Here is a 13,876-nt window from a genome sequence, read left to right as displayed (position 1 = left end):
TAGCCGTTCAAACTTTTGAACCATGTAATAGGAAAAAATAATAGGACAGCAACAAATTGTAGAGATAAAATTAGCGGAGATTAACACGAACACCAAAAACTGCAGGATGTGCTACGATTGGAAAATCGAAGCAGATCCTTACTAAGCCTTAAAAATTCGTTAAAATATAGCCGATTCTACGCTTATATGTTCCCTATAGGTTTGGTTCGTTATTTTGACCGTAGCAACAGTGAGCGAATGGGTTTGAGTACTTTGAAAATTCGATCACGTTGTACCGCAGTCCTATCTTAGTTGTTCTATTCGTTTCAAAGGACGGCCAATATGTTTTCGTTTAAGACAGCAATAACATCCTTGTCAATCCGCTCAGAGAAGCCCAACTATTTCAGAAAGCCACAAAAGCTAAATTTCAAAACTTAATAGTATTGAACAGTTTTATTGCAAATACATGCAGGAAAGCCTGCTATACTCATAAACAATGATGTTTACTGAAGTAGATGCTTTCAGTTCAAACCAAAAGTCTATATTTCTGAAAGGCGAGGAAAACCAAACATCCATCGAAAGCCTGCTGCATTTGAAGATTTCCTTTCGTAGACCGCCACTTCTTAAGACTTGACTGTTTTCTAGACTGTAACCCAGATACATATGAACCTTCATGATCCCTATATTCGATCGGAATTTCATTATCCTGTAGGTTCTATTTGTAAGAGATTGTACCTACATAAAGAGTTCATAGTTTTGCCAGTATATATATAGGCCTATATTCGATTGAAATTTCATTATCCTGTATGTTCTACTTCGATCGGAATCTCATTATCCCCTAGGTTCTTCTTCTAAGAGATTTTAGGTAGTGTTGCCAGAATGTGTTAAGATATTTGTTCTCCAATATTTATGGGTACTCTTGCGGCTAGCAAGATCCCATAAAATCGTAGGACGAATGTGTCCCGGCATAATAAATATATCTTGCCTTACTCACAACTCATCTCAGATTAAAATCCTTTATAAAGAATGTGGCCTTTGTTCGCAGTCTAAAGCACACTACTACGCAATCGTCTGAACAGACGAAAACTATTTAAGTCGGTGCTCTTATTTTCGAGGCTTTTCCTTCGGTATCATGTTCAAGAAGGAAGGTATTTTCGCAGCGATTCCTAAGGTGAGTAAAAATTATACCCTGTTCCAGCTCTTGGATCACAAGATTAGATAGGATGCTTCTTAAGGGGATTTAAGGGGTTGTATAGCGCGACACTCCCAATGGGTTTTCAGCACAATTTATATATGTACCCAAATGTCCACCACACGTACTTGTATTGTATTCTGTTTATTTACTAGTCGAGGCTCTGGCGACCACAAGCACCTTACGAAAGAAGGGGGTTCCATGACCTAGAAGGTTCAATCATCCCGAAACGGTTGGTCTAGTACCCTAGTGGTGCTATTCACTGACGAAGGAGCAACATCGATAAAAAAATCTGTAGGGGGTCATCTTATCGCCATAAGAAGTAAAATAAAAAGGTATCATAAAATGTGCATTGGCTCTATTCGTAGGCAAATCTGATTGAGAAAGTGCGCTGATCACCTTGCCATAACAACGTCTAGAACTGGCCGTGTACGACGGAGGAAATTCCACGAACGAATGCACGGGTTCCAATCCTTGAAAACATGAGATACTACGCTTCGTTGTTGAGGAGGTTTCCGATCAGTGTAATGCCTCGTTGTGAATGTGGAAGCTGGATGGAATATCTAACTGAATTTCACAAATATAAAAAAGTGTTTCCAATTCTTGGCGCTATACTGTATTTCTTCCCCAAAGGTGTGTAAAAACGTTTCTTAATGTTACAAAACGTGTAACGAGTTTATTGTGATAACCGTACAATATTAAAATGTTTGGCACCAACTTATTTGTTTTTCTTGTTGTACGAGTCTTTGTTGTCATGGCTGTTACCGTTGGTTTGTTGACAGCGAGCCAGGTAGTAGAAAAAGTATGACAGTTCTTGCAACATAACTTGCAACCCAAACAAAAACAAGGTGCAGCATAATAATATATAAACACATACATACATACGTACATGCATATGAATATCTACTCTTTATGTAACAACCATTCTTGTAAATCGGGAAGTTCTTTTTCTAGACGCCAACACCATTCACACTTGTCGATAGTCGTCGTTTGGTGGTTGTTGCCACACTTGGCGCTCACTGCTGTAGCAAACCGGCTTCAATCCACTGCCACAGCTACACTCAAGAAATAAGGCCAATTGTGCTTCTTGTTGTTTTTGTCTTGCATATTTGGAACAGTGCAATTGCATTCGCATCATCATTCGCCGGAAAAAGTTAGCTAACAAATATATTTTCATCTATTTTACTATAGCTTGTTGTGGTTTTGTATTGCACATATACATATGTATATGCTCTACAGCGGTTACACCTTAGATCTGTGGCTGCTCTGTTAGATCTGCACATATTCACCTTTACATACTGTTATTATTCATTCGTTTTTGCTTCACTTCGTATGAGAAATATGAAAGGTGTAGTCGTTAATTGGCTGTTTGTAATTGCCACTCTTTGGCTTTGCTTTCGGGAATGTTTGGTATGGATTAAGCAATTAATTATCTCATACATATTCGCGCGAAAATTTTTATTGCGACAATATGAAAGTAACATTTAGGTTATGTGTTTTATTTGTTTTTGTTATTATCAATTTTTTTTTGTTTTTTTTTTTTTTTTTGATAAAAATTGGTGCCCAGATTGGACAACCATCAAAATGTAGATGAAGAAGGAGACGAAGCAAAATGAGAAGAAAAAAGGGAAAAGTACGAAAAGGAGTATTAAAATGAGATGGGGAAGGAGATATAGAAAGGAGGAGACGGAAAAATCTGGAAAAGGGTATAGTAAAAGGGGGAAGAAGAATGATTATGAAGAAAAGGATGAATGGGGGAAAAATGAGAAAGGGTATAAGGAAGAGCAGGGGAAAATCAGTGCATAGTTTGAACAACCATCAAAATTTAGATGGAGGAGAAGATGAAGACAAGATAAAATGATAAGAAGAAAAAGGGGTAATATCGACGGAAAGGAGTAGAGAAAAAGAGGAGATATAGAATAGAGATGAAAACTAGTATATGTAAAAGAAGGAGAATAATGATTATGAAGAAAAGGGTGAATATGAAATAAAAAAGAAGAAAGAAGGGAAAAGTGATACGCAAAGGAGTAGGAAAAAGAGATGAAGAAGGACTTACAGAAAGGAGAAGACGAAAATTTTCAGAAAAGGAAAGGTAAATGGGAGGAGTAAAACGATTATGAAGAAAAGGATGAATAGAAAAAAGGCGAGAAAGGGAATAAGAAAGGGCAGGTGAAAATTGGTACATAAATTGTAAAACCATCAAAATTAAGATGAAGATGGGGACAAAACAAAATTAGAACAAGTAAGGAAGGCTAAGTTCGGGTGTAAGCGAACATTACATACTTAGCTGAGAGCTTTGGAGAAAAATGTTAGTGTTGAATGTTGACATACTTACTTAAATTTTTTGTTAAAATATGACTTTTAAAATTTATTTTTGAAAAAGTGGGCGTGGTCGTTCTCCGATTTTGCTAATTTTTATTAAGCATACATATAGTAATAAGAGTAACGTTCTTGCCAAATTTCATCATGATATCTTCAACGACTGCCTAATTACAGACTTTTAAATTGCCTTCTTTTAAAAGTGGGCGGTACCACGCCCATTGTACAAAATTTTACTAATTTTCTATTCTGCGTCATAAGGTCAAGTTTCATCGCTTTATCCGCCTTTAGTAATGAATTATCGCACTTTTTCTGTTTTTCGAAATTTTCGATATCGATTTCGTTCATTTTATATGGCGATCTGAGATGAGTGCCTAGGAACTCACATACCAAATTTCATTTAGATACTTCAAAATTTACTCAAGTTATCGTGTTTACGGACATGGCTAAATGAATTTCTTTTTTCGCCAAGTTCACTTTGATATATAGAAGCCTATATCTATCTCGATTAGTCTATGCCGTTACGGGGTACCGTTATGCGAACGAAATTAAACTACTCTGTGAGCTCTGCTCAGCTGTGTATAAAAAGGGGAAATAGAGACGGAAAAGGAGTATGAAAAAGAGATGGCGGCGAAGGAGATATCGAAATTTTGAGGAGATGGAAAATCTAGAAAAGAAAAGTAAAAGGGAGAAGAACGATTTTGAAGAAAAGAATGAATGGGAAAGCAATAAAAAAGGAATTAAAAAAAGCGAATGCGAATGGCAATAAAAAGAATATAAGAAAAATAAACGTTGCAACGTCGGGCCTTGAACGGAACTGCTAGAAGAGTAAATAGCAAAAAATAGAAGAAAAGGGAGATGTTAAACAAGAAATAAAACAGCAGGGAAGAGTGCGAACAAGGAGTAAAGAGAAGGAAATTAATTAAAAGAAGGATATGAGAAAGAAGAAATATGAGGATAAACAGAACAAAACACAGGAAGGGAAATAATACATTAGACCAAAAAGATAAGAAAATGGAGTGAAAGAAAAAAGGAATAGAAGGAGAAAAAGAAGTAGAATGACGAGCTTTAAACAAAACTGAAATATGAAGTCAAGTGGTTTAACCATAACTGTTGCCATATAAAATTTAGCTGCTTTTAATTTAAGTCCATTTACAGCCGACATCTCATCACAAAAACTCTACTTACTTAACCGCCCGGTTATACAATCAAATTGGCCTACGCAATTTTTTTTTCGTTGGCTACTGATCTTTTGTTGTTGCTTTGGTAGTGTTGTTCTCGTTAATTGTTACGGCATTGTCTGTTCCGACAATCACACGTCTTTTCGCAGAGCACCTCGTTCGCTCTCCGAGTATTAACATCAGACAGTGGTCCGTTGATATTCGAATCAATAAACCAAAGGAAACACTGTTAACACTAATCTGGAATCTAGTTCGGTTCCCCATTATTCGCGGCAAGTACGTCTAGGCACCTCACATGTGAGTTCGCGTGTTGATTTGGCATGAGATTTTTGGGCGAAAATACATACGAGCCCGTATTTGCTCAATTAGAGCAATGTCACTTAGCTGGTTTAACTCGGTATGTTCAGTTGTCTTCCTCATTAGTTCGTCGGTAGTACAGCTCCGTAGTGGGTGGGAACGCATAGGGAACTCAGTACGTTTATCGACCGTCTGCAGTTTATTCGATGAAGATTTCCTGCCCTGTAGGGCTTTAATCGAGGTTTTACTGGCGAAGTAAGTTGTTCTGGATATGAAAGGAAATCCTTAGTGTCTTAATTTTTTTGAGGAAATGATATTTTTGCGATTGCTTAATGCGGAAGTTTGAGGTATTTTCGAATTACGTGCATTTTAAGCAATTAATACCTTCAGTCCATGAGTTTGTGTTAACAAAAATTTCTTTATTCAATAGCTGATGTATGACATGCAAGCATTTGCACATACAGTAGTGTTTATTAATGTGGCGATATCTTAAAGTATCTAAGCAGGAAAAAAGTGAAAAGTAAAGGAAGGAAAAAAGGAAATGAAAGGAACCTAGCGAGCACGGTAAAGAATTCGGAAACGAACCCGAAAACGAATCCCGTAACGAATCTGTAACCGAAAATGGAATCGACATCGGAACCGAAACCCGAATGGGATCCTAAACCGAAACTCCAGACGAAACTAAAACTATGTGAGAGCAAAATGCAAGTTGGAGGAGGATCCCCCAGTGAATGAGAACTGCAACCGAATCTGAAAGCTCAAATAGCGTTGTCGAAGAGTTATCGATTTTTTAAAAAGTGCTAAAAATTTCGATAACATTGGTTGTCGATGTGTTATCGAATTTTTATCGACGCGCTCTCGGCTCTATCGAAAATTTATCGAATTTCCTATACATTTTTAATGGGGCTGTTACGATCTTAGATATTATCGGCATGCTATCAATTTGTTATCAAAAATTATCGATTTATTATCGGAGTATAATCGATTTGTTAGCGGCGAAGTTATTTGTTTGTGGTAAAGTTACCCCTGTTACATCTGCTCTAGTTAATCTCCAAAAATTCGCGACTACTTGGGACTCACGCCTTTTTTCTTCTTATCTTCGTCCTCTTCATATCCTTCCTCTTAAGCTAATGCTTTTATCTTTCCCATCTTTTTGTCTTTTTGAAACTAAATGCGTTTTCCTCTTCCCGTTTCTGCTCATTGAACTTCTCCAATTATTATCTCTGTTCCTGTTCCTATTCCATCTTTTTATACTCAGCTTAGCAGGACTCGCAAAGTATATTAATTTTGTTCGCATAACGGCACCCCGTAACGGCATAAACTATTCGATATACATAGATAAAGACTTCTATATATCGAAATGATCTGGGCGAAAAAAGAAAGTCATTTAGCCATGTCCGTCCGTCTGTCCGTAAACACGATACCTTGAGTAAATTTTGAGGTATCTTAATGAAAGGCATGTAAGTTCCTGAGCACTCATCTCAGATCGCAATTTAAAATGAACGAAATCGGACTATAACCACGCCCACTTTTTCGATATCGAAAATTTGGAAAAACGGAAAAAGTGCGAAAATTCTTTACCAAAGACGGATAAAGCGATAGAACTTGGTATGTGGGTTGGCCTTATGATCAAGATTAGAAAATTAGTAAAATCTTGGACAATGGGCGTGGCACCGTCCACTTTTAAAAGAAGGTAATTTAAAAGTTTTACAAGCTGTAATTTGGCAGTCGTTGAAGATATTATGATGAAATTTGGCAGGAACGTTACTCCATTTTAACAAAAAATTTAATATCTTTACAGTACATATGTAAGTAAATTATGTCAACATTCAACTCCAACATTTGTCTCCAAAGTTCTCAGCTGAGTATGTAATGTTCGGTTACACCCGAACTTAGCCTTGCTCACTTGTTCCACTTAACATTTTTCTCCTATTTTTCACCTGGTACAATCATAATTTATGCTCAACCAACATAATCATATTCTATGTAGCCAGCACCCCCAACGGCTGGTGACACAGGCCAGACCTAATTATAGTGCGTGTGATACCAAAAGGCAGATTAGGAAGATTGGGGTTTTTCGCTCAGTGTGATGTATGAGTATTCGCTCACTAATTCACTCAGCGTCACGCTCCAATAGGAGAGCATACATTTCCCACAGCGGCATAAGGGGCTTAGAATATATACCCGGTATGCATGTCCGTCGTAAGAGGTGACTAAAATATCCAAATGATTCAAGGGGTTGTATATAGTGTATCCCTTTTAAGGGGTAGCCGACGTAATTTATACTTTCTCCAACCCAATTGCCGAATCCTTTTTCTTTAGCAGCCGAGGCTCTAGCGAACCCAAGTTGCTAATGGAAATATGGGGTGAGGGTGGGATGGCCTAGAAGGTTCAATGTAGTCATATAAAAGCGTTCCCGAGATGGATGGCTTGTACCGTAATGGAGCTTGTTACCGGATCTATATCAGGCAAAGGACCATCAACATCGATAACACTCCCAAAACGTTCGGTGAGTATCTTTATCGCTACAACAACAACAAAACATAACTCGGTGAAAGACAGCAGACGAAAGCTAAAGAATATATGTATATATTTATACAGTGATTACGTGTCCCAATTTTAACAGCCTCCACTGTAGGTATGTTATGAATTCAGTATTGCGTTTGGTCGACTAAATACCTACGCATTTGCGCCTAATTAAAAATACCGTATAACTGCGTGGCAAAGAGTTGGTAGACGTAAAGCGAGACTGACCACAAACGTGTCTAAATAAAAAGCTCGTTACTACCAAATATGCGTTAAGTGTAGTAGGAAAGCGCAAACGAAAAAGAAAAGAGCAAAGCACAGCAGGAAAAAGTGCTGTGAACGCGTTTGCGTGTCTGATAACAGTTTCCTATATAAATATTTTTTTTCTCATAGATCGTAGTAGGTATAATGTCAACTATTTTAAATGATTTAGCAGCTACCTACTACGTGTTCCATGAATTGTGGCGAGTGATTGATGATACTGAAAGGTGCACAACGGTGTTGCAACCAACTATTTACTCGTAGTTACTGTCTCTTTTTTTTGTGTTCATATATATATTTGTACTTATGTGAGTTTGTATTACATTTTGTTAGGCTGAGTTTTTGTAGACAACATGTTGATTGTGGAAAGAAATAAATCAAGTTTTTAACTTAACTACTCAACAATTGTCAGTATATACATACATATGTAGATATATGGCAACTCTGCTTAAAAACCAGCTGTTTTAGTGCAGTTTTTGTTGTTGCCATTACTGCTGCTGCATCTTTGATGAATAACATTTTTAGTAATGCCGACCATCCGCCCGGCGTATAGTGAATTTACCGTAAATTTCATTCAACTTCACCTTAAAATCAAGGTAAAGCCGACAATGGCAGCAACAACAACATAAGCAAAGTGAAACACAAATGTAATAAGTTTGTAAAGCAAGATCAGCATTACCTAAAGAGATATCTATGGCAAAATGGAATATTTTTATGACGATGCATTGTTGTTGTGGGAAATACATATTAATGAGCCGGTTTAAGCTTTGTAGCTTTAACTATTTTATAATTCAAATTCTTAATTTTTTATGTTATTTATCTTTTAGATTTTTTTCACCACTATTCTTTTTTCTCTTTTTCTATATCCAAGTTAATTAGTATGGATATTTTTAGTTTGATATTATATATTCGATTTGTATCACCTCATATTAAATATTAACTTTATCTTCTTTCTTTCAGAAACTGGTCGCATAAGAAAGTTTGCTCCAAATTGTGTTTGAAAAATTTGGAATATTTTACTCTTAAGATTGGTCAATGAAGTTCAAAAATGGTGATTGTAACACGAGTAAGTATTGCATGAAAAAACATTATAAACACGCCCGAGATCTGAAAATTTTGATATATAAGTAATTTTGTTGTAGCTCGAGCTTAACAAAGTTATTTTACGTGTTTCATAGAAGTTCATCGTAAGCTGGGAATGCCATCGAAATGATCTGCATTCTGTAGCACCAAAGAGGGCAGAGGAAATCTTGCTGCCCGAACATTTACTTCCTTGGGAAGTACGCAAGGACTCTCATTAGACAGTCGTCACTTAAAACTTTGGTGAATTCAACACAGGTAAATGTCTGCCCAGCGTTGGCTTAGCTAATTTGATCTTCATCTGCTTAAGAGCAGACTACAGGCGGCTAACGGAACCTCTTAATGCCGTACAGGCCGCCAAGTGCGATTTCATTGGGGCTAAGAGATCTGCGTGATAGTTGCTTGGTATGTTGTAATGCCACGAAACCCAGATTTAAAAAAAAATAAATACTTGGCGTGATTTATCTTCGAGAAAATTAAGGCCGAGCTTCTCTTCCGTTTTGCCGTTTTTGCCATTTTCCCTACAAATTTACGGGCCTGGACCTAAATGTTTTGCGCCGACTCCAAACGGCATCTGCAAGATGAATTTTCACTTAGAAGCTTTTCGTGGCAGAAATAAGTGTTGGCCAAATCACTTCCGAGGGGCGATGACGATTAAAAACACTTTTTTCTAATTGAAAACACTTCGGACACCAAGGACCCTCGGTTTGGTAAGCGGCTCACGCTTCCACCGCACCACAGCGTCCTATCCAGATTATACTATTTCTAAAATGATGATTTCCTCTTTGCTATCCGAGCAGATTTAAATTTAGCATAAATGGACTACAGTGTTGGAGCAGCTTGAACTTGCAACTTAAATTCTATAAATTCATCCCCTGTCCCAATTGGGTTCCTCATACTATTCCTCTCTCGGGGGAATTAAGGTGCCGATGCCCATAATGTGGACAATTGTTGTTGATTTTGTTGTATTGACGATAAAGACACTCCCCGAAGGTTTTGGGGAGTGTTATCGATGTTGATGGTCCCTTGCCGGATACAGATCCGTACGATAATCTATACTAGCTGGGATAAAATCGAAGTTGGTGAGAATGCTGGAGTGCCTGTTGTCAACGAGCCCAGAGCCTTACCCGCAAAACCCATGAGATGTATGTTTAGCATTAAATTCATGTCCAAGACGCTGTACGCCGAACGGATATCAACTTTTCGCCGTGTAGATCTAAACCACTTTATATGGCTGCTGCCACCTATACACCAAATCCAGATATCATCGCAGTACATTGTACAATGTGTCCTGAGTGTACATTGTACAATGTGTCCTGACATTTTTCCCTGACTAAGATTGCAGGTCCTTGCTTAGAAAACCATACGCCTGCCAGTGGCTTCGAGGTCCGCTAGAAGCTCGTTTGCTCAGACAACATTCTTCTTTCGATTGTGGTTTGAACCGATTTTGATGAGACAATGCTGTTCAACAAAAGTTTATTGATGAATTTAGAAAGTATAGAATTTAGATAGTATAGAAAATTATTTGTCCTCCAGGAATTCATCCTATTTGTTTTATAATCGAATATAGAACCTTGTGAGAGGCATGCTGCGATGCTGATAATAACCCTCGATGAATCTTGTTCCAAATATGCAGATCATTCAGACTCTTCAAGTTTCTTCAATTAACAAAGTGAGACTGATTGGTCTGAACTTTTTAGAAGATCAGTAAACAAAACTTAACTGTTAAGAAAAATTGAGAAAATTTACTTCAAAAAATCCCCTGTTCACTATATTTTGGTGCGCATATTAATTTCATACCATTTTGTAAAATGTGGTTTTGGCGCAATTTCATTACTCTCAATTACGAAATATGAATGCGTTTAAATGACTGCGCATGCGCGCTCCATATATTTTAAATGTTATATGTTACATTTGAAGTCATATTCAAAGAACTACAATAACAACAAGTAAGAAAGCCTAATTTCGGGTGAAACCGAACATTAATAATAATACATACATATATTGTTCTATTCTGAACTAATTTTCATTCAAAAGAAGCAAAAATGATACAGATGCTACGACTAATGAACTTGAGCTGATAAAATTGCAGATTTCCTTCAGATATGGGGATATCTCTACAAAAACTATTTATTTTATAACAGAACAATAAACATAAAAACACAAGTTCCATTGTACCAAAAAAGCGTTATTGCCCGTTTTTTTACCTAGCTATGCAATAACCGGAAAAGTGGGCGTGGTTTTTAACCGAGTTTAATTATCTACACTCGTTCTATATAATTTGGTAAGGATAGTGTTTCTGCCAAATTTCAATGTTATATCTTTGACGGCTTTTGCCTTATGGCTTATTAAACTTCCAAATTTTCTTCTAAATGTGGGTGCTGCCACGCCCTTTTTCCAAAATTTTTTGGAATTTATATTTTGCGCCATAAAACCAATCTACCTACCAAATTTCATTAGCTTAGCGGTATTCGTTTTTTGTATTATCACATTTTTTTTCATTTTTTTTAAACTTTTGATATCGAAAAAGTGGGCGTGATTATCGTCAGATTTCGCTCATTTTCAATACCAATTTCTTCTAGGTCCAGATAAGCCCGTGCATTTGAATTTGGTGAAGATATCTGAATATTTGCTCAAGTTATCGTGTCAACTGACGGACAGATGGACAGACGGGCGGACTTGGCTTAATCAATTGTTTCGATACTGATGATTTTGATATATGGCAGTATATATCTATCTCGATTCCTTCATACCTGTACAACCGAGCGGTTTCCAATCAAAGTTGCAATACCGTGTGTACAAGTACGGCTGGGTATAAAAAGCTACAAAAACATCCAAATTAAAGCAATAAGTACTCTTTACAACTGCGATAAGCGCCAACCATTTCGATCGCAAACATGGAACGTTACACCTGACATAAGATTCAGGTCACGGTTATTACGTCATACATATATATGTACATAAAGCACCAGTAATGCCAGCTACGACCATACATACAACAAAACAATAACAACCTTATTTTATGACATGGCAATCAAAACAGTAACAGAAGCAAACCAAGCTATCGAGCAATCAAGCAACCGTAATGACATATGTCAACTATATCTTGATATGAAGTGATGAGTACTTACATACCTGCCAATGTTATTGAGATCATTTATAAAGTTGTAAAGATCTAAAGACAGTTGGTAATATAGTATTCAATGTTTAACAACAACAAATTGCGATTTAATGAAGTGCAAAAATAATATGCATGAATACTAAAAAAAAGTATTAAAATCAATAGAGTGTAGACTTAGTACAACATCACGGGTGTTAAAAGCTCGCGCCGAGTTCAGTTCCTATAAATTATTTTATGCGACTTGCTGAATATGCCATACTCTAAGTATAATAATTAAGTTGGTTGCGAACGCGGTAAATTTTGCTGATTAGGGATAAAACCGCCGTTAGTGAGTTTGTATGTGAGCGCGTCTGTTCCGCGTTCCACCACTGTCAAGCTATGGTACCTACATGCATAGATTGAAGAACAACATGTGTAAAAGGAATCAAAAAAATATATAAAGTACGCCATGAAATATTGGGAGCGAGCGGATGTTTTTTGTCATGCTCAACTGAATTCCCCTTGCGCCAGCAATAACAAGTACAATAGCAATGCGTGCGCGTGCTTTAAGCATTAATAACCGCCAAGCAAGCGCAGAAGTAGCGGCGCACAGTGGATCATTTTTAAAAATAAATAGTATTAACCAAATACCCAAATAAGCATTTTATGGCTCAAATATTTGTCCACAAATCCATACCAAACATGCAAAATAAATTATGGGTATTGATGAATAGTTCAAGTGTAGTTTGGGCCGTAATGGCAATACCTGCTATATATGTAAATTGATTTTTTCGAGTATGCAGTTTTGTAGCCCAATGAATTTTAGTCTAACAAAGTACATGTTTTAGTTCTCCTCCTTACAAAGTGTGAAAATTTTTTTAATCGAAAGAAATCTCTGACTACCTTCGGCAAAAGTATCAAAAATCAATGGAATGGAGACCTATAACTTAGATTTTGTTAGACTAGAATTGTTTGGGCTACAAAACCGAATACTCAAAAAAATTCAAAGAGCACCAAGTAAAAAGTTCGAAATTTTTGTAAAATTTTAAATTTTTTTCGGAAACGTTTTTTAGATTCTTTAAAAATTTTTGGGAAACATTTAAACAACGTGACATCAGGACGGACAAGGCGACAGCTGTTTCGATTATACCTTGTAAATCGCTTCAAAGCCTTTTCACCTGGGAGTGGAATTTGAACCCGCACTCCTACGATGGTTGAGGTGTTACAAACGCATTCAGCCACGTCATGTCTTAGTTGTTGTAAACTTTATCCCATTTGCCTTCCTTGCATATTTTATTCTTTGGACAGTGCATACTGCCACTGCTATTTCTCTGTTCGCAGCTGTACATGTGAAAGTTTAGGTGTTTGAATATCTTGTTTTCTAGTTGTCCACGTATTTGTCTTTGTGACTCAATCACGCCCGAATGGCTCCCAGTCAGATTCTATTTCGGGTTTGGCTTGTTTAGTTTTGCGTACATGTAGGAACTATTTCCGAAGTATTTGGGACCATTTCGAAATTACTTCAAAATTATGTTCGGTACTATCCCTGGATAATTTCGCGATCATTTGAGGACAGCTCGGATAAAGCACATAATATTTCGATATAAATCTGTCATTGCTTTTAAGATTATTTCGGGATTGTGTTAGGAATCGTTCCAGGGCTCGTATCTTTGCGAGATTATTTTTGGGATAATTTAGCTAGTCTCCAGAGAGTTTCGGAACTACCTCAGGAAAGTTTAGGGACTACTTTCATATGACTGATTAACTGCGGAACATGTCGCCATTATTTCTTGACTGTTGTTTGATTGGTTTCGGGTCCGTTTCAGGAATGTTTTAACGGTCATATCAAGATTATTTCAGGATCATTCCCGACGTCGCTGGGAATATTTTTATTGAGTTTACTTCACATAAGTACATCAATAATATTTGGCTACACAGATT

The 13,876-nt window shown here is 36.9% G+C and overlaps 1 protein-coding gene across 6 annotated transcripts in view; it reads left to right on the top strand.

The window, feature by feature from the left end:
- Positions 1–13,876, top strand: part of ck (myosin-VIIa ck) — a 92,426-nt gene that overhangs the window by 63,472 nt on the left and 15,078 nt on the right. For all 6 annotated transcript variants that reach the window (XM_067764962.1, XM_067764963.1, XM_067764965.1 and 3 more), the window contains one exon: positions 8,716–8,821. In XM_067764962.1, coding sequence (XP_067621063.1) covers positions 8,804–8,821 — 18 coding nt within the window. In that variant the 5' untranslated portion in view covers positions 8,716–8,803. The remainder of the gene's footprint in view (positions 1–8,715; positions 8,822–13,876) is intronic.

The sequence above is a fragment of the Eurosta solidaginis genome, chromosome 2 (genome assembly GCF_040869045.1).
Source record: "Eurosta solidaginis isolate ZX-2024a chromosome 2, ASM4086904v1, whole genome shotgun sequence".
Taxonomy (NCBI): domain Eukaryota; kingdom Metazoa; phylum Arthropoda; class Insecta; order Diptera; family Tephritidae; genus Eurosta; species Eurosta solidaginis.
This window is presented reverse-complemented; position numbering and strand designations above follow the sequence as displayed.